Below are 20,616 nucleotides of genomic sequence, written 5' to 3'. Positions count from 1 at the left end.
CAGTGGGAGGAAGGGCTAATTACTTTGACCAGAGACCTACAGTATATTAAATACATCACCTGCTGGAGCTTACAGGCACTTATTCAGTTAAATAATATGAACTTGCTGTTTTTAGATGTGACACGGGTCAAGATTTCTTTACCCATGTGTCGGATGTGCTGTCCCACAGTCTTGCCCTTCACCAGGGAGGTGACCCGGAGGCTGTTGTCCCAGTGGCCACCGCTGAAGAGCAACTTGCCGTCGTGGGAGACCACAAACAGCCCCGCCGTCACCTCTACACCGGGGGCGAAGGGCCCCGACAGAAAACGATGCGTCCTGGGAGAAGACGGGGAGAGTTTAGAAAGATCTTTGATGCTGCACCACAGAGGTATTTCCTGTACATGTGCTGTGCATGTTCTCACTTGGTGTTGGACACTGTGGGATCCTTGATGAAAGTGAAGTAGTTGGAGATATTCTTGTTGTAAGGCAGCCACCCATGGGTCCCAACCAGGCAGTTCTGACTCACTGTCACCTGGAGACAAAATACCATGATTGTCTAACACTGATTTAATTTAGTAGTAGAAAATATATGAAACAGCCTTTATTATAATAATTATTATTATGATTAGCATCAAGGCTCACCATAGTGTCAGGGCTCCCTTGGGTGATGAAGGAATGGGACTGATTCTTTGGCACCACAGCTTTAACCAGCGGCACGTTGTCACTGATGCCCTGCAACAGGAATGCACATGTTTTGTTTTTATTTTACCAGCTTCTGATAAATTATGAAAAGTAAGAGAAGAGCAAACGAGCAGCGGAGAGATCGAACCTCCACGAAGAAGGACTTGAGGTCACTGAGGTGTTCGAACATGCTGAGAGGACACGAGTCCAGCTGAACTTTCCTCTTCTCCACTTCCTCCTGAGACAGACGCACTGGATGGGGCTCCTACATAAACACACAGAGAGCTTCATTACCTGAAGTAACAGCAGCTGTTGTTTATTTGTGCCAAAGTTAAAATAACACCATGTGTCTTTAGTGGCTGCACCTTGAGTAACTGGCAGGGCGTCTGTCCAAAGTTGCTGATCATGCCCTCCAGGGCTTTCCGCTCCTTCTCATCAGTGATGGCGTCCAGGTCCACCGCACCTGCAGCACCACAGCACCACGGTTACAATTCACAAAGGCAGCGGTTTCACCTGTGCAATGTTTGCACTTCCATGTCTCAACAAGCACTTTTCTCTAGAATTACAGTAGAAGTAAAAACACTTTTGCAATCAATCATCCTCCTTTAGAAAAGAAACCGCAACATGTCACTGTCACAGTTTGTGTATTTTAATAATGCCAAGTAAATAAGTGTTTGCACACACACACACGTCTGCATATGACAGGAATATTGAGGGGAGGGTCGGGGAAAAAATAAAACCGTGATGTCACATGATGAGGATGAGAGCTGCTGTGGACGCTTTACCCTCGTATGTGCAGTAGTAGAAGACGTTCAGGGCCTCCACCGCTGCTGGGCCTTTCTGCTTGTAACCAAAGATCAGATCGATCCACTCATGAAGGTGCGCTGATACATACTCTGACTCCTGTTAGAAAAACACACACACACACACACACACACACTGAGGTTGTAACCCGAAAACCTACATAATACAAAGGCATTATCTACTACAAGCAAATGCGAGAGTGTGAGCTTTTAATCATTTAATGAATGGTTACAGGTAACGATCCCTAAGCTGCGCTGTCATCTCACCAGGGCTTTGCGGTGCTTGTAGATGAAGTCCTCCGGGGACTTGGCCCATTTGGGCAGAACAACATCGTTCACCCTTTCTTTAGAGATCTGCAGGCGACCCAGATCGAAGCCTGGGGGACAGCGGGAACAAAAGCGGCGAGGAAACAGACAGAGAGAAACAAGGTAAAAGAAATGAATTCATAATATATTTATGATCATCCTACATTTTTGGTAATTCATTTGAAAAGGATTTGATTTGAACCTCACCATTCTGGTTCTCTAGGAATTCTGGGAAGTAGAAGAACTCTGGGATGAGCTCCTTGACGTCGTTGGGGTTGTCCATGAGCGTCTGCCATGTCGCTGGGATGGAGTGGAACTGGCGGTCAGCGCAGTCGAACCTGAGCCAAAGATAATATAATGAACGCTGGAGGCGGCAGCTGCATGCAGGCACATACATTTCTACATCTCAAACTTCCTCATGTGAATGATATGATCAGAGCAGATAAATGAGAGGAGGAGGAGGAGGAGGAGGAGCTGCTGACGGCCTGGTGGTCTCGCCTCCTTACCGTCCGCTCTGCAGCTGGATGTGCAGGGAGGTGAAGGGCTCCACTCTGATCAGGTAGTGCATCACCCCAGCAGCGTTGGAGTAGTGGGTGCCATAATGGAACCTGTCAATGGTGCCTGTTGGGTCCTCGAAGCTTTCATACCTGATGGACACATATAAGTTATTGCTGCTTATTGAGCAGCTGCTGACACATTTTATTATTCACAGATGTTTCGGACGAGGATTCAACAGAAGAAGTGAAATACAGGCGGGTGAAACATACTTCTCTCTAACTGCCTTGGCGTTGCGTTCATTGAGCACGGCCACAGGCTTTGACAGGTCCCTGAACACCCGAGGATCAGACAGGTCCAGCTCCTCTGAAGTGTAGTCCGCTAGAATCCAGGGAAACTGGAAACAAACGCACGACAGAATCAAACATTCACGTTCACCCGGCGCCACAGCTCAACAGTACAGTGTTCAGTGAGGAACATACCACTGGGTACTGAGCCAGGTTGTTGTACGTTCTGCCTGCAATCGTGTTGAGCTGCATCAAGTAATCAAAGTTGGAGATCTCCCGGTTCACCCATTTCTGTGTGACGGCGAGACGAAAAGAGAGAGAGAGAGAGAGAGGAAGTCATTAGTTCATGTTCCAAGATCTTTCAGAAAAAATAAAAACAGCTGCTGGTGTAGAAACTGTTCAAACCACAAGTTCTTTTCCACTTTAATTCATAAACAAATCACTCCTCTGGTTACTACAGCTCTTATTTATAATAGATGCAGTCTGTGTATATACCTTAACACAAGAGTCTGGGAGGCCATATTGAATTTGAAGCAGTTCAAAAGAAATTATTCCATCATTAGAAAAATGGCACACTGTCTGGATTTCCAAACTTTCTAAACTAAAAAAAGGTATTTCTGGATGGAACAAACCTTTAACCTTTATTATTTATTACTGTTTGATATCTGTAACTGATAGCGACATCCCTGTGTCCTGACCTGCGTGAGTCCAGAGGCTTTGAGCAGCTCCTGTGGCGAGCGGGTTCCATAGAGGCTGAGCGATCGCAGCAGCAACATGCGGCTGTAGACTTTGTTCCTCGCCTGTTTAGAGAAGAAATAAGGATGTTGTAATACTTGTTTACGTGTGGTAACATTATCGAGTTTTGCTTGTGGCTCATCACCTCTTTCTTGAAGTTGAGGAAGTAGTTTGTCTGGTCGATGAGGAAGATCTCCAGAGCAGAGCGACGCAGGTTATATCGTCGCAGGTGGACCTCTCGGATCTGAGAGAGGGGCCACTTGAAGTCGTGGCCCACTCCTTCAGGAATCAAGCAGACAGTTAGTGTAAGTAAAAGTTTAATGATGTTTTCTTTTTTCCCCCCATATCGTCTCATCCACCTCTCCGACCGTCTCCTCACCTTCCTCTTTCTCCTGGCTGCTGTCGTAGAAGTAAATGTGCTGGGTGGTGAGCTCCAGGCGGCCGGGCACCACGTCCACCACCGTCACCAGCTCACAGTCCTCCCACAGCACCAGCTTCTCCTTCTGGCCGGCCTCCTCTGCTTCAACCCTGCAGGACACGGAGAGGGAAGTGGGCCGTTACAAGACATCTCAATAATTCTCAGCTCAGCGTCTGTTATGTGAACCGTATCTAGTGACTGACTGGTTGCTGGCAGCAGCGGGGTCGTCCTCCGGCAGCTCCAGGATGTCATCTTCCAGGTCGCTGACTTTGACCTGCTTCACGGCCTCCAGCAGCAGAGACTCCGGGTTCACACGCTGCTGATGGACACCTGAACGCAGCGGGAGAGACAGGTGGGAATTAAAAACTGAAAGGAGGCCATCCGGAGAGATGCAGAGGTTAATTTCACACGGCAGTGCTGTAAATTAACTTCTTGGCACGACAAACTAGATAAACATCTGCCGGGAACATAACACCCTGCATTTCCTGTCAGCTCAGGTCAGTGTTTTTGTTTCATAAACAGAAGAGTTGCACGTTTTTAAAACCTGTTCTCTCACATCACTTATCTGGATTATATTTTTAACTACAAGTCACTACAAGCTGATTATTCCCTGTCAAAAGCCTCTGGAATGAAAAGAAAATGCAGATACTGATTTTCTTCCTTTTGTTCTGCTGCTGCGCCGGACATCAGGCTCAGAGTTTCAGTTGTTTGTTTGTTACGAAACTATTTCATTGCTATCATTTCACAAAGTTCCTGGCCAGTGTAATGGGTCACTTTTATTAACTTATATTGAATCTGGCACCTTTCAGCTGGGTCATTTCAGCACTTGCGGAACTGCCGCTGGCTCCTGTTTGTTTGCTATAAATTAAAAATTTATGAACCCAGCAAAGTGCGCACATGAGAAATCCTACACTTCTTGAGACGTAGCGAACTCAGAAGCTTCTTTTAAAGCCGGTAATCACGACCAAGTGGAAACGTTTCACAGAAAATCATGAAATGTGAAACTAAACAGAAACACAATATTTAGATAGAACTGAAAAGTGTAGGAGTCTGTTTTTGACTTAAACCTGCATCAAACTGTATTTGCAATATTATTAAATAAAAAAAGATAAATGAAATAAAGACTCATACAACTTAATAAGGAAGAATATATGGAGCAGAGTGGATCGTCCTCCTCGTGGAGGGGCAGGACACAAGTTCAGCTTAAAGAGGATTTTCAAGGTCAGTCCATTTTAATCTGTTTTATCAAGGGCAGGCTGGATGAGTGTGCTCGAGATACACTGTACACACACTTATCCTGATGATATATCAGTGGAGTAGGTCGCTTTCTGCTGCAAGACAGCCATCGATGGGCCAAGTTGTGAAGCGTAGTTTTAAAAGATTAAATTTGTACGAAACCGTTTCAGTCCAAAACTCACAAACACCAAGAGTCAGTGTCGCCCGGAGCCTGTACAGAAGCGGCGCTGTCTCACCTAGGTTGTCTCTCAGGGCGCTGGCCTCCCTGTGAGGGTCGTAGTTGTAATTACGGACCAACTTCAACCTCATGCGGGAGTAGTTCTCAGCACTGGAAACCCTCCAGTGCATCTCATCCTGCTGCCTGTTAGAGATAATCACAAAACATGCCTGTATGTAAAATTTATACAAATTATATTTATACACACTAAGTTCTTCCTGTTTGTTTTTGTTTTTCTACCACTGCTGCTAAAAATGTTCGAAGTGAGTAAATATCAAAGTCGACACAAACTCCTGTCCCTGTCACTACTGTAGAAAAATACCAGACACGCAGTTAATACCTGTCAGCCCACGGCCCTCTCTCACACACCAGACCCCGCCGTGCTGCCTTCCACTGCCTGAGGGTGGCGCTGTTCTGGCTGTGCTGCTGCTTCAGCATGCTGTTGTAGCGTAGGTTCTCCTGACGGCCTCGGCGTGAAAAGGGCTCCACAAACTGCTCCTGAAGGACAAGAGAACAGAGGAGTTCAAGGGAGAGAACGTCACACAGGAGCCATGTTCAATCCTTATCCGTTTATTACTGATCCAACTCACCTGGAAGCGGATCTTGCTCTCGCCCCTCTCCCTCTCTCTCTTATGCAGGTTGACCATGAAGGCCTCATAGCACTCCTTCCAGTACAGAGCCATGGTCTCATGACCTTGGCTGAATGTTTCGATTTCATACTGCTTCATATACGGAATAATCTGCGGAAAAACGACATTACATATTTATTAAAATTCTGATTCGCTATAATCTAACACAACAACAGTAACTGTAAATCTCAATCTCGTACGTATTTGTCGAGGTAGACGCGCCACTCAGGTGACTTGCAGTACATCTGGAAGTCCTCGAAGAAGGACGGGCTGCCGTTGGTGTCCGGGAGCTGGGGCAGGTGCAGCTCCATGTAGAGGAGGCGGTGGACTTTGGAGAGCAGCGTTCGCAGCAGAGGAACCAGGAAAGAGTAGGTCTCCTCCGTTTGCTCCTGCATGGAGCGTCGCAGGATGCCCTCCACCTTCCCGAGCAGGTAGCAGGCCTCGTCCTGGCTGGACACCTCCTTGGTCTGCAGGATGCCGTTGAGCTTGGCAGTGGCCATGGCACACACCTGAAACACAGGTAAGTTATTATTTTGCGTTTCACAGAAAAAGCCACAAGAAATACACATTGAGAAATATTGAAAACGGATGAAATGGAGTTCAGTTCACCTCAGGATCCTCCTGCGCCATGAAGCCCAGCAGCAGTCTGAGTCCGACCTGGGAGAGCTGGAACCACTGGGTGCCAGCAGAGTACCACACCATGAGGCTGTCCATCAGCGTCACAGTCTCCTCCAGCACCTTCTCCGTCCACAGCGCTGGATTGACCAGACCCTCCGCCTGCAGGAAGTCTTGTACCATGTGAAGCAACCGCACTGCGTTCTCCGTGTGTTGGGGCAACGTGGCGGCCGACGCCTCGCGGTTATCGCTCACCGCCCATTCCAACATACGCTCCATTAGACTAGAGAAAAGAGAGAACACACAGATAGCGCATTAGATACGGTTGGGCGAGATCGTCTCCGGAAGCGTCCGGCCTCGATCACATCCATCGCTGACTGAATCCTGACCTCAGTTTGATTTGGTCGACAGGAAGCAGCAGCTCGTTGGCGGTTCCCAGTTTGGTGAGAGCTGAGAAGACCTGGCCGCGCTCCAGCCACGCCGAATCATCCGAACCTTCGACGCCTCGCCACATCACACACAGCACTATCTCCAGCAGCATCCCGCACAGCTCCTCCTCCGCCCGCTAGGGGGTGACACACACCAGAGAGACAGAAAAGCCATCATTAGAATAGATTAAATTAAATTAAACTTTATTGATTCCTCTGGTGCATAAGTGCAATGATGGGTAACAGGATGCTGGAAAGAAAAACAAAACATTAATAAGAAGATGACAATATAAAAAGGCCAATCCTACAGTTATCTAATGTCTGACTTATTTGTCGTGCTCCTCGGAGCTGGGTGACAGTCGGAGTTTCAGTACGATCCCCCTTTAATGTGTCTTTTAAGATAATCTGCTGTTTCATGGATGATGGGACATCCACACACCGACAAATTCCTTTAAAAACGAATCCTGTAAGTGACAGCTTCCTGCTGCAGGAGGAGACAGGTTGTCTATCTTCAACCTCTGCCCTCCAGTGATGAAGAGAGCGCATTAGATGAAAGTCAGAGCTCAGCTCCCTGAGATGGCAGTGACATTTCACTCACTGAGTCACAGGCTCTTGCTGTTAAAGACATCCTCGTTTTCTTATCACCTGCTCACTGCTCGGGGGAAACTATTTTAGGACTTACTGTAGGTGATATTACTCTTCTGAAACTCCTTTCCCAACCAAGAAAAAAAAACTAATCAAAATACATCACTGAGTCACTGGATGACATGTTCCTTTGTTACGATGAGCACACACTGTAGTTTATTTTGAGGTGATCCCGGTGATAACGTCCTGCTGCTAATACTGAGTACAGCACCAAATGTGCAGCTGAAAATAGTCCCCAACAAATGCACCATTTACTCCTGTCTGCGTAACGTTGGTTAAAACTACTGTGTAAAACAAGTACACCATGTAAAAACAAAGTATTTCATAATTTATATTTAAGATTCACCCTTAGGCAGGAGACAGGGAAGGAATAACATCAAGTATTGAGAGAAAGACTAATTATTACTATTTATCGACAATAATAAAACACAGAATATTGCTAACCTTGTCCTTTAATAAACTATGACTGTAAACAACGTTGTGAGGACAAAACTCTCTCCCTAACCCGGCCTTCCTCTCCAGTTATCTCAGCGAGATGAAACGAGTCTGATCTGTTCAAAAGTCCAAATCCATGTGATCCCTCATCTCACCTCAGCATTGTTGAAGGATTCCCCCAGTGAGATGTTGTCACTGAAGAGGAAGCTGTCTTCAGTCAGGGAGGAAGTTGCATCTCGATCTCCGGAGCTTCCTGGGAAAGGCTTTGAAGCCTCGAGTGGTGACGGCGTGCTGGGCATGCTCCCGGGTGTTTGGCTGCCGCTCTCTGCGCCTTCGTAGGCCTGCAGGTGGGACAGGTCCAGCGTCAGCCCGCCTGATTTTCCCACCACCCAGGGCTTGACGTGGAGTTGTGGCTCGGTGGACGCAGAGGAGGACGGCGTGTCCAGCAGCGAGATGACGTCGCCATTCTCCAGGCTGTCCACAGAGCGCGTGTCACCGATGCTGAGCCGGTCGTCCTCCAGCCGGTCCAGGCGGCCAGCGCTGCCTGCCCGTGCCCGCCTCTCCAGCGGCAGCTCCAGGCGGTTAACGTTGCCGCCACCGGGCCGGCTCAGGTCCAGGCTGCAGGTGCTGACGGTGTCGGCGCTCCGCAGCGGCAAGGACCCTTCCCCCCGCAGGTACAGCCGCATGAGGGTGTCCTGCCAACACTGCTGCTTTGAGATCTGGAACGCAGCATCCTGTTGGGACTGTAGCAGCTGGTACACCTAAAGACAGAAGAGGAAGAGTGTTAAACTTTAATGATACCTGCGGGACAATGGAATCATGTAGCATCTTCAAAGCTAAACTCTAACTGCTAATAATTCACTTTGATTATTACTGGTTCCTGACTTCGAACGCAGTTACCTGCTGAGACACTTAAACCTTAGAAATGTATTAAATCTTAAAGACATGAAACTTATATTTATTGGGCCTTTGCAACAGGATATAAGTAAAGCAGTTATAGTCAAGAAAATCAGTAACCTGAATGAGAATCTGCAAAAGTTTTTCTGCAACGGGCATAAGTGTTTTAAATTCAATGCATTCACATTCTGTACAGTGGTTTTAATTAGTAGCGGAATCCGCCATCCCTGCACAGGATTCAGATATATATCTATATATCAGAGCTCCCAGAGCTGTATTTAGTTCCTGCCAATGCAAACCCAGCATTTCCTGCAGCTGCTGCTTCACATTAAAAGCATTCAACTGGAGAAACACATACTGTGATACAGTCACAGGAAACACAGGGAACTGAGTGGTAGTAGTGCTGGATGAAGATCTGCAGGATACCGGCTGCTCACACTCTCATTACGGTAACAACTCCTTGTACTATGCGCTCCTGTTGTGAGGATAAACTACGTGCTTTGTGTGCAGCATGCAATCAGATAACCTCTATCTGATTGCATGCCCATGGCATGATGGGAAAAGGCAGATAAAGTCTGGCTTCTTTATTAAAACAACATGAGTTTGTTTGGCTGTAAACGGACACACCAGTTACCCATAAGCTGGGTGTTGCTGCTGGTTAAAACCACTGTTACTACCAGTGACCACGTGTGCGTCTGTAAATATGAGGGTGAGTGGGAAACGTCAACAAAACCTTTGACAACACAAATTGATCGCTGAACCTCAAAGTCTTTTCCTGCCTCTGCTGTTTTTCAGTATGAATAATAAATACAGCGAAGCATCTGCAGGTGATCGCTCACCCTCTTGCAGACGATGAGGCGCACAGTGGGTCCGGCCCGGTGAGTGAGCTGCACCAGAGACATCAGGTCCTTGTAGTTCACCACTTGATCTGTAGATTTTAGATGCATGCACACACACACACACACACACACACACACACACACACACACACACACACACACACACTTTATTGGTGTTTCCATGTGCAAATGCTATCGTCCGTGCTTTTCTCTCCACTGCCTCTGACACAAGTTTTCAGGGTTTCAGTTCTAGTTGTAATTGAGAAAATTACTTCAAAATAAATCGTACTGCACCCTGAACTGTTTTCTGTCGGGTTTATTTCTGGAGAAACATAATTATAGTAAAAGTGAACAAGCATTTATAGACCTCAGCTTGCTTTAGGCCAAAAGATATGTTGCACAGTTATAGAAAAACAGTGACAGACCAAACACTACTCAATGAATAAGACGGATGTTATCAAGCCTCCTATTATAATGGATAACTTACATATTAAAGGCTAAACTGCAAATATTTTTGAAAATATGGAGGCCCCTCATTAATTATGTTAACAGATTATTAATATGATTTTTTTATGATTTCTTCTAAAGACTTAGAGGAGAACATACTGAATGTAAAAGGCTGTTTTTAATGCTAAATAAAAACATAGCAAATAAAAAGGAAAAATAATGAGTTCTGGCTTAATGCTCCATGAGGACTCGTGATTGATCCCATTAATTCAAGAAGCAATCACCTAATGGCACTGGCCTTGGTGGACAGCAGAGAATTAATTGATGGGATAAAAAAAAATAAAAAAAACCTGCTAATTGATTAAAAGCTAGTCTTCAACCGAGGCTGAAAACCTTTAACTGAAGAGGAGATTTATTGTAGCAGGAGAGAAAACAGTGGAAGAGCCAGACTGAGTAATGATACTTTATGGCAACAGCCCAGACAGACTGACCTGTGTGGAGGACCTGGTTGAGGAGGCAGCGGATCAGAGTTTGAGTGATGTGCAGCTCAGAGAAGAGCAGCGACAGGCTGGAGTAACCCGCCTCTCTCAGCCGCAGACGCTGCTTATTCTTCTCATAGACGCGGTCGCAGCGCAACATGCGCTCGAAGAGCTGCACAGAGGTGAAGGGGGAAAAGGATATTTTACTCATGAACAACAAGATGATGATTATTAAACACTGGAGCTTCCCATGGTGTAGCTGGCTGTAACGCACCTTGAAGACGAGCTCTCTGAGTCGGTCTGAGTGTTTGTTATTGAGCAGGAGAGCGTAGCAGGAGTCGGCCGCCCCGGGCTCGAAGAGGAGCAGGAAGAGTTGGTCCCTGGCCGGACTGCTCTGAAGAAGGCTGAGCAACAACTCCAGCAGCCCACACAGCTGCAACACACGCAGGAACAACCTACATTAGTTACTTTTTCATAGTTAAGGTAGATTGTTTTGACAGATTCCTACATTGCTGGAGAAGCTCTGATCGTGCGTTATGTAGTAGTGATTAATCAGCACAGAGTCACATCTTCACCATGAATGTAAAACATAAAGAAATGGGAGCTGTGAAGTGGGCATATGTATGAACTGTTTAATTAAAGGTTACGTTTTGATAGGTGAATTTTTCAGTCACGATTTAACATGATTCATTGAGTGTGACATTTGAAGAGTCAGTCTGGCTTGATGAATGGATATACAGCATCGGAGAGGTGGCAGATGCCCGGCAGTGGATGAGGATCATGCGATTATATTGACCATATGTTCATAGAGGCTGACGTAAGCTCCCACATATAGCGCTGCGGTGTAAGAGGATATGCAAAGTGTCAGACAAAATGAAAAACGAGACGGGGCTAAAAACAGGAAGAGAGGTGGGGAGGAGGTGTGACGAGAGGAGGGAATGGATTTCACAACATAGGTCACAGATACCGAGGCCGGTGAAACCGTCAGTGATGGAGCTTAAGAGTCACACAGGAAAACAGCCAAGCAATGCAGTGGTGTGCGTCAGCCAAAAGCTGATGAATATTGCTTACAGAGGGGGAAAAATGTATAAAAATAATGTAGAGAGAGAGAGAGAGGATGGCAGAACAGCTGCCAGGCGGGAAATACGCTGTACAACTTCCTGTACAGGTGTCACTGCAGTGAGCGTGACAGGGAAACAGAAACTCCTGCAGTGAGAGGTCATCTCATTCAACAGTGACATCCTCAAATGGCAGAAGTAGTGGCATCAACCAGTTTCACAATATATAGGTCATCTGACAAATATACTCTAATAACAACTTGACCTACTCCAGATTTCTGAGATTTCGGTGCCGCACGCCTTAAAAGTCTATTTCTCAAACTGCTGACTGGCTGAAAATGAATTAACCTTTTGGTTCATGGTGAATGTTTGACTCTCTGTGTGTTCTGGTTCTTGTTGAGGGACAGTCTCATTAAGATACTGTATGATTGAGTGCAACAGTGCAAGCAGGTGCAGAAAAATAATGATTCAATACAATTTTAATTGATATTATCATTAAAAAACTGACTCCACCCCCCCTCACCTGTTCCTCGTCTCCGATGGCAGCGACATATCCCAGAAGGCTGTGCATCTCTTCCTGTGACATGCCCTTGCTGATGTAGTACTTGATGAGGCCAGAAAGAGAAGCCCGGATGGTACGGATGTCATCCTCACTCAGGTCACTCTCTTTATTACTGCTCTTCCTGCAGAGCACAACACACAACGACGATGACAATGATGATGATGACGTTTGGTGAAAATATACAAAACACCGTACATGTATGAACTTTGGGATATGGAGTCTCACCCATAATAAAGGCGTACGGTGTCCAACAGAAACTGAACTCCATATTTTTTCCTGAACTGTTTCCTGTTGTCTTTGATGACGGTGGACATGTACTGGATATGACCTTCACAAGAAGAAAAAGCAAAGGCACAACTCAGATTCACGTCATGTTTCACACAGTACAGTGTCACATCCAACTCAAATCAACCTACACACCTACAATCAACAAGGAGCAAAACCAACACAAATATAATGATACTTGGATAATAGTTTCACTCCTCTTTAATTGCTTTTACCTATTTCTGAGACTTTGGTGACACTAATGTGCACACTGTGCCCTTCAGTCGACCTGTTAATGCAAATGGTTCATTTCCACATTATGAAAGTTTTGTCGGGTAAGTTTTTGGATATCTAAGATCTTTTAAAATCACACCTGTTTTACGATCACACCAGCCAGTGTGAAAAATAATATAAAACCAGCGGGATGTGGTCAAATATTTATTACCAGTTCCGACGATTATTGGTCCGTGAGCAGCTTTAACACTAGCTCAGGCATTTGGAGGAGGATCTGTTTGGTCAGATCCATATCCAGACCAGCATCAGGTCTGAGGTCTACCTCTGATGGAGGCTGACACACAGCTGTGTTGCAAAATTTAGTACAACTGCTCTTAAAATGCACAGTTTTATTTTATGTTTTATGTAGTTTGTTGTAGTCTTCTAGCTGTTGGTTGCTACACCCCCATTCGCTAATGAAAATATGATCGCTTGCTACATAAACTTCGATCTCACCAATGCGCAGAGGGAAGTCTCCTTTGTTCCAGATGTTGAAGTTGAACAGTAGATGCGTGTGAAGCTGCTGCAGCAGCGCCTGGTTCTTCTCATATGTCACCTGCTCGATCAGCAGCTGCATAGCAACGAGCACGCTGACATCGACGTGACCCGCCGGCAGCTAAACACACACACAAACAACGAAGAAAAAGATCAATTATATGCACATTTACTGGGACACACATGCAAATAGATGAAACTCAAAGCGGGGAGAGATTACAGTAGAAAACAAAGATGATATGAAAATATCACACATAAAACAAGTATTTATTATGTATAGTCCCATAAACCATGATGAGGCTTGTTAGGGAGCAAGTATAAAGTAATGTGACACCCTTAACTCTCCCCACAAACAGATAAGGAGCATGTTGGAATGGGGAAACACATTAGTGGTTTATTTGGACTTTTACCATTTACAGGGTGTGGTTACTTTGCAACAGCAAAGTGTCTGGGTCCCTGAGGAGGCTGTTACTTTCCCATGGTGTAAATGCTGAATCAAAGGTATTTTCAACCCCTCGATAAACAAATAATTACAGTGGGACATGGATCAAACAAAAAGAAAGAAAAGGAAAAGAAAGAAAGAGTTGAGAATTAAAGAACGAGTAAATAGGGGAACGAGACGGAGACAAAGGAGAAGACAAACACAGACGCACAGAACAAACACAGACAAACCTACAGACGAGGACAAAAGCTTTCTGAGGTGAATTAACGTCAGCGGGGGAGGGTCCAGCAACATTCATAATCCTCCCACCATGTGAGTCTCATACAGTATGAGTAATGTAATAAAGGGCAGAAGTGGCCCCTTTTATCAAAAATAAATTGAAGTCAGAAATTCTTCATTCCCCTGCTGCTGAACCAAACTAATCCAGCTTGAATAGGGTGAAAAACAGAAGAGGCTTAAGTCCTATTTGCATGGACTAATATTATGTAGAGACTTTAATGCAATTTGTGAGATGCACTCTGCTGGTAGAAATGGCCAAATAAGTGCCTGTAAAACATCCCTGTAGATCCCTACGCTGTTATAACGACAGGAAAATGGAAACCACACATCTGAAGAGGGAAAACTAAAAAGAATTAAAGCTGAACTGAAATTAATCAGCGAGACTCAAACAGGATTAACATAATCAGGGAAGTCCTGCCCTCACCAAAACACGAACCTTGCATTGTTTTAATTAACAACTTGCAGAGGTGTGGGGGTTGTGTTTCTGGTGTAAACAATCTCAAACTGTAAATATTTCATATTTTTGTTCAAACTGTTGTTTCAAACTGATCCAAAGAAAGAAAGAAAGAAAGGAAATAGTGGAAATAAAGTGAAAACACGCTCTTTTGTTTTAGGACATGTGTCTCCAAGAGTCTCCTCCTGTACACAGTTCCCATGATTCCACTCCGACAGCCTGGTTATATTACTCATGTGCAAAGTTAGGGGTCGAACAGAGACCTTCTGAAGCAGAGCTCCCAGTGTACCGACGCCATGCGAGTGGAGCAGAGTCTCCTGGTTGATGGGATGCCTCTGCAGGAAATGCTTCAGCACCAAGAGGAAGGTGGCCACCAGATTCTTCTCCAGACGAGCCTCTGAAGCAGAAAACCAAAAATACGTTTGTTCCCGCAGGCTGCTTAACCGTATCAACGCACTGCAGCAGTTTCATAATTAATAAAGGAAATACAGACCTGACGCTCTGTTGGATGGGAGAATGACCCAGTCTCCATCAGCCGGTGTGGTCACATCAGGGGTGATGAAATCCGACCCAGCTGCAGGATCACCGGCGTGTTGATCGGGGGTCACCAGGGTCAGCTGCTCCAGAACAGGGAACAGCACCGGCAGGCCGCCCACACAGTTGATCATATCCTGCCACAGATAACATAGCGACACATAGGAAAACAGAACACGCATCCGTGAAATAAGAACTGGGATATTCCAGAGAGCACAGGACAGTGACGTGACAGCGTGAGCTCCTCCTACCTTGATGTCCCAGTTGACCACTTTGTTCCCAGTCAGGCGTCCATGCAGCATGTTCGGAGACAGGTCTAGACAGATGGGGTTCCTACAAGCCTGTCGACAGAAGGACCATGTTTAGATAAAAAAATGAGTTTATCAGTCATTAATCATATAATTTATAAAACTTATATGACAGATACGATCTCAAGAATCAGTCGCTGCTCTCTCTACATGGCTGATTTGAGGGATTTAAGAAGGGATTGCTTAGACAGCTGTGGTCCAGTCACCTTGGGCGAGTAGTACAGCAGCAGTTTGGCTGAGAGGTCGCCGAGTTCTGACTCCTGGGCTTTGAATGGAGAGATGCAGTTTGGACCTGTGCAGAAAAAAAGGAGAGTGAGAATTTAAGAGAGAGAAAGAAGCAACACCGCTGGTGTGTTTCTTTATTCACTGATCACACTGCTGCTGCTTATCTGTTCTAACAAACAACGCCTCCTTCATCCCACTATACTTGTCTTTCATTTCTAAATCTACTCTCCTCCTCTTCCTCCTCTCACATCATCTCCTCCTGCTCACCAGCACTACAGATGGCTTTTATGTGATTGGGCTGCAGGGGCTCGTGGAACACCATGACGCTCCCGAGCTGGCCCTGCAGGGACGTGGGGCTTCCCCACTCGCTGTCCTGAGTCCCTGCAGAGATGAGCTTAGTCACAGACTCGGGCTTTCCCCCGAGCAATCCCCCCCAGGTCTGCGGTGACAGGATGCCGCCCAGCGAGGAGCGAGTGGTGGGTGTGGTGGCGGAGGAGAAGGGAGGGTCTGGGATCTGGGAGGGCGGGGGAGTTGTGGTGCGGTGGCCTGCAGAGCCGATGCAGCAGGACGTGAACGGCTGTAGGAGGAGAACAGAACAAGACTGAGTCAATAAACAAACACTAGATAAACTACTATTTTCCTCTTTCTCACTGGCTGCTTGTCCATGTTGTTGATTATTTCTTTATTAATCATTAGACGAGTGCAGGTCTCACCTCTGTCATGGTCGGATACTTAAGCGGGGCAGACAGTTTCTGCTGTCCATCAACATAAATGTAGACGAGACTCTGTCCAAACGGCCTCTTTCCTGGTACGTGCACCACACTGATGCTGTGCTGTAGGAAGAATTCAGACAGCACTGAAGTGAAGTGGCACTGCCCGTTCAGTAAGTACATGTCAATAAATGATGTCATTGAGTCGGACTCACCCAGAGAGAGTCACAGAAGCAGTAGTCGGGCAGCATGACTGTGACATACTCCTTCTTCGTGCATACAGCCACCACCAACACGCCCGCTGAGCTAATGAAGGCCTCGAACCCCGTCCCTCCCGGGGTAAAAAAACTGTGTGAGATGAAATAAAGGAAATCCGTTTGAAAAGGTGTTTGTAACGTTTCGATTCATATTATCTCGGAGACTTAACATGTTTAGTTTAGCTGATATACGAAACACTTCACAACTCTTTCGTCTCACCTGTAGAGCTGTTTCCTCTTGTCTTTGCTGGGTGGGCCCAGCTGGTCCTGGTCCAGCGACAACCAGGCGAGGAAGCTGAAGGCGGAGCCCGGCCAGCGCTGCACTGTTGGAACGACGATGCCTGCCATGCTGGGTGACAGGTCAAAGTACTGCATGGCACTCTCCAGGCCCTGCTTGCGTACCATGGCCAGGAGGGCTCTCAAGGCGGGACCTACATAGGGGTGTGCTTGGCTGGACTCTGGAGGCCTGAGGAGGCGCAGCAGCCCCAATAGTTCTCTGGCACTCAAGGACTGGGAGCCCAGCGAACCCACCAGCCCCAGTAGACTCTCAGCGCAAGCTCGATGTAGCCGCTGGTGGCGTTCCAGGGCAGACAGTGCTCGCATGACCATGGTGGCGTTGACGCAGGTTGCACGGGTCTGGCGATTGAGGCAACTGAGGCGGCGGAGCCAATCGGCCGTGAAAAGCTGCAGCTCCGATGAGTCCAGCTCCGGGAGCCACTGGACCAGCAGCAGCAAGGGCTCCACATTACTGATGCCCAGGAGCCCCACTGAGGTGTGCTCACCCTCCACCGCCTGCACACAAATAGAAACACATGGACAATGATAAAGACAAGGAATATTCACAGTTGTAGAAAGGCCTTCGAGGTCAACAGGCACCACATCTTTCTCTCACCATGTTCATCAGCTCTTTGAGGAGGTGTCGGGATGGTTGGCCAAGGGAGATGAGCACCTCATACAGATGATTGTAACCGATCCTCTCCTTGAAAACCTCCTGCAGGGAGAAGAAAAAAGTAACACAATGAATGTATACTGTAATGTATGACTATTTTGTTCGTGGGTTTCAAACACTTTCAGTAATAAAACATTTTAAAGCAAAAATCGTATCAGATTAGGGGACCCTGTGGCAAAATCTTATCAGATGTGGGTCCGTGGACTCATTTGTTCCGATCTGGGCCCTATTATTCTCACTTACTTGCTTCACCTTTGATATACAGTTGGTAAAATAATATGCAATTTTTATGCACATAAGGTTTATCTCTAAAATCAAACGATTTCCTTTCACTGCTGACCTGGAGAAACTTATTCGTGCCTTAATTTGTGATTTGAGGCTATATGTGATTAAATGAATGTTCCTGTTACCTTTGCAGCTGGTGATTTATGCATCACTGTTGTCAGGGCTTTGATAGTTGCTACAGCAAGGGAGTCTAGTCGCCCTTGAAACACCTGAAAGACAATATACAGGTCAGTCACTGGGAACAGATGATAGGACACAAGTCAAATCTCCTCTTATTCCGGATGAATGTTATTTCTATGGGCAACAAAAGCATGCATTCAATTTAAAGCCACATTCATATACAGGATTTGTGACACTCAAAAGATAAGGATCAACTTATTTCTGAAAACAACATGCATCACTTGGAGGAATAAAAGAGAGACTTAAGCAGATGCCTTGGAGTTTGATTCAATTAGTGTGAAAACGTGAGTAAAATCATTGATGATGGTTAGAACCCTGTGTGTCACTGCAGTAGGAGCTGGCATCAAAGCTTGTACTGCAGATGTTAAAGTGAAGATAAGGACAGTGTTGTCTTTCTGCTCCAGGTTAAAAAAAAACAACAACAACAAAACAATCCTTTTAAAAAGCATGAAGATGTGGCTGGAGCAGGAAGCGCTCAGGGGCTTGGTCAAAAAAACTCCCACCTCCACACACACACACAAACACACAAACAACCACAAGGAAGTACCACACAGTTTTTCCTCACAGACACACACACACAGAAAGCATGCAACCCATAAAACACAAGCCAAACCATGAAAAATAAAACACAAACACATCTCCATCCAGCTCAGTCCTGCTCGTGACCAACAACGTTCTGGGTCACCAAACCCCCTTATTTAATTAACATGCAGCCATAGACTGAGTTGATCCTACAGAGAGTCTCGGACCAGCTGGACAGGGACTGTGGCAAAAAAAAAAAAAAAAAAAAATCAAACACTGAAATCATCGTCACTGAGTCCAGATCACCTCAAAACACTGAACTCTGTGAGAAAACACACCAGGCCAAGGTGATAGCATTCCAGTGGAGCCCGCAGTTTACCGCAGAAAACCAGGACGATGTGTGGGGGAGGTTAGGAAGGGGAGTGAAGAGGGCTGGGGTGGGGTGGGGGGTGAGGAAACTGAAAATGGCAATAACATAAATGAGATCTGACAGAGGCAAAGTGGTCTCTCCACAGCAAGACCATTGAGCACCTTGGATTGAATCTAGTTTTAGAAGTTTAATTTTTAACCGAACAGCTGCTCCACCCTGGATTTCTACAGGTGACCTCGGGAACAACAAAGGTACATCTGTGTGTGTGTCGTCTTCATGCAGGTTTTTCCACCTGCATTCACAAAATCCACATCAATGGAGGGATTATACCCCACAAAGGTGGCTCTGAGAGAACCAAAAGTACAAAGAGGAGAATGAAAGCTGGTTTACTCTGAGGGGAACAGGTGACCTTTCTGTGCACGAGATGATTCAGTGAAAGAGCTCTGACTGACGGTTGACACTAGGGCTGTCCCAAACGATTAATCTAGCGATTATTTTTTCGATTATTCGACTAATCTAACGATTTTTTTTATTTTTATTAACCTAACAGTAATTTTATTGCAATTAAGTTTTGCTGCCATCTTGACTCGCTGCGCCCAGGTGTTTCCTCTTTATTTGCTCGTGCATGACTGTCGTGCTAGAGTGATATGCCAAGATGCACTTTGCAGATTCTGCACACTACCGCACTGTTGGTGTCAAGATTAAAGTATTACCAAACTTTGGAGGACCGCGTGCGAACCTTTTTTTTGCCGCGTGTTGCTCCGCATGCTCCGTCGTGCTGCTGGTAGACGCCGCCGTGTTGTTCAAATAGATTTACACAGACGCAAATCATTCAAGTAGTCACATGACTTCAATTACGTCACCGCGTTGTCCCAGTCCGTGCGCCGCGCTTGTATCCGGGTAAACCAAAGACGATGGATATAAACGGTCCCATTAGAAAGTTCCGGTTTTGTTCTATGAACATTTACCCTTTGTGGTTTTACACGACGCGTCGACACTAAAATTCCACGTCGAATAATTTTTATAATCGACAATGTCGATTACGTCGGATAATCGTCCCAGCTCTAGTTGACACTACACCACACGAAAGACAGTCCTGAGATGTATCGGAACAAAAACAAAGAGACATAATTAATAACTTTGATAGCTGTTAATCATGTTTCCTCTCATCTCTCTAGCTACTAACTAACTTGTTGTGCTTGGTATAATGAACTTGTATGATCTAGCATCATGATAGCTTAGCTTAAAGGTCCCTTATAGTCTAAAGGTAGATGCCCATGTGTTGTTTGATTATAAAGCAGGTCTGGGTTCTATATTAATACTGTGAAAGTATCAAAGCTCTCAGTCCACAGAAGTGTAAAATATGGGACCTTTGACAGCAGGAAACTGTAACAAAATACACCTTAAAATACACCATCTGGGGTGTCATGTAGCGTAGTGGTCTAAGCAGGCGCCCCATGTGTAAAGGTCCTCGCTGCAGTTGGCCCCGGTTCGAATCCCGCACCGGACGGCCTTTTGCTGCATGTCATTCCCCCTCTCTCTGCCTCCCTATTTCCTGCCACTCTCCACTTTACTGTCCATTAAAGGCATAAAAAGCCCAAAAATATACTTAAAAAAAAAAAATACACCATCTAACATGCAAGTTTTACATGCAAGACTAACAGTGAGTTGTGTTGAGTGCCAGCACTCCGACGACTCAGCGAGTGGATTGTTTTTTCTCCATTAAAACATGATCCAATTACACATAATTATCTGGGGCGAAGCAGTGTGAGTGTCTTGCTGTGGAGAGGCCTCATGGCTCTGCTGAGGTCAAGGTGGTGGGACTTGGCAGCAGCAGGTGAAGGTGAGGGGCAGGTAGATGGATGATAAAGGGGGTGG

General features: G+C 45.9%; 1 protein-coding gene across 4 annotated transcripts in view; it reads right to left on the bottom strand.

Moving 5' to 3' along the window:
• The window catches only part of nbeal1 (neurobeachin-like 1), a 44,213-nt gene that overhangs the window by 5,528 nt on the left and 18,069 nt on the right, over positions 1–20,616 (bottom strand). For all 4 annotated transcript variants that reach the window (XM_087170833.1, XM_023395436.2, XM_087170831.1 and 1 more), the window contains 38 exons: positions 17,792–17,875; positions 17,325–17,423; positions 16,653–17,224; positions 16,391–16,523; positions 16,179–16,298; positions 15,733–16,042; positions 15,447–15,532; positions 15,184–15,273; positions 14,892–15,069; positions 14,662–14,795; positions 13,185–13,344; positions 12,417–12,519; positions 12,153–12,312; positions 10,846–11,004; positions 10,584–10,743; positions 9,646–9,734; positions 8,065–8,670; positions 6,791–6,966; positions 6,396–6,684; positions 5,987–6,295; positions 5,748–5,897; positions 5,498–5,655; positions 5,177–5,301; positions 3,908–4,034; positions 3,666–3,814; positions 3,432–3,565; positions 3,250–3,351; positions 2,747–2,842; positions 2,537–2,661; positions 2,276–2,416; positions 1,977–2,107; positions 1,731–1,840; positions 1,446–1,563; positions 1,026–1,123; positions 809–925; positions 622–711; positions 402–511; positions 143–315 (listed from right to left, as the gene is read on the bottom strand). In XM_087170833.1, the coding sequence (XP_087026959.1) occupies positions 143–315; positions 402–511; positions 622–711; positions 809–925; positions 1,026–1,123; positions 1,446–1,563; positions 1,731–1,840; positions 1,977–2,107; positions 2,276–2,416; positions 2,537–2,661; positions 2,747–2,842; positions 3,250–3,351; positions 3,432–3,565; positions 3,666–3,814; positions 3,908–4,034; positions 5,177–5,301; positions 5,498–5,655; positions 5,748–5,897; positions 5,987–6,295; positions 6,396–6,684; positions 6,791–6,966; positions 8,065–8,670; positions 9,646–9,734; positions 10,584–10,743; positions 10,846–11,004; positions 12,153–12,312; positions 12,417–12,519; positions 13,185–13,344; positions 14,662–14,795; positions 14,892–15,069; positions 15,184–15,273; positions 15,447–15,532; positions 15,733–16,042; positions 16,179–16,298; positions 16,391–16,523; positions 16,653–17,224; positions 17,325–17,423; positions 17,792–17,875 (6,271 nt within the window). The remainder of the gene's footprint in view (positions 1–142; positions 316–401; positions 512–621; positions 712–808; positions 926–1,025; positions 1,124–1,445; positions 1,564–1,730; positions 1,841–1,976; positions 2,108–2,275; positions 2,417–2,536; positions 2,662–2,746; positions 2,843–3,249; positions 3,352–3,431; positions 3,566–3,665; positions 3,815–3,907; positions 4,035–5,176; positions 5,302–5,497; positions 5,656–5,747; positions 5,898–5,986; positions 6,296–6,395; positions 6,685–6,790; positions 6,967–8,064; positions 8,671–9,645; positions 9,735–10,583; positions 10,744–10,845; positions 11,005–12,152; positions 12,313–12,416; positions 12,520–13,184; positions 13,345–14,661; positions 14,796–14,891; positions 15,070–15,183; positions 15,274–15,446; positions 15,533–15,732; positions 16,043–16,178; positions 16,299–16,390; positions 16,524–16,652; positions 17,225–17,324; positions 17,424–17,791; positions 17,876–20,616) is intronic.

This window comes from Seriola lalandi, unplaced genomic scaffold (assembly GCF_002814215.2).
Source record: "Seriola lalandi dorsalis isolate HSWRI2012SDOR001 ecotype SW California unplaced genomic scaffold, Sedor1 jcf7180002054962, whole genome shotgun sequence".
In the NCBI taxonomy this organism is placed as follows: domain Eukaryota; kingdom Metazoa; phylum Chordata; class Actinopteri; order Carangiformes; family Carangidae; genus Seriola; species Seriola lalandi.
Note: the sequence above shows the minus strand (reverse complement) of the source record. Positions and strands in the feature narration are given on the sequence as shown.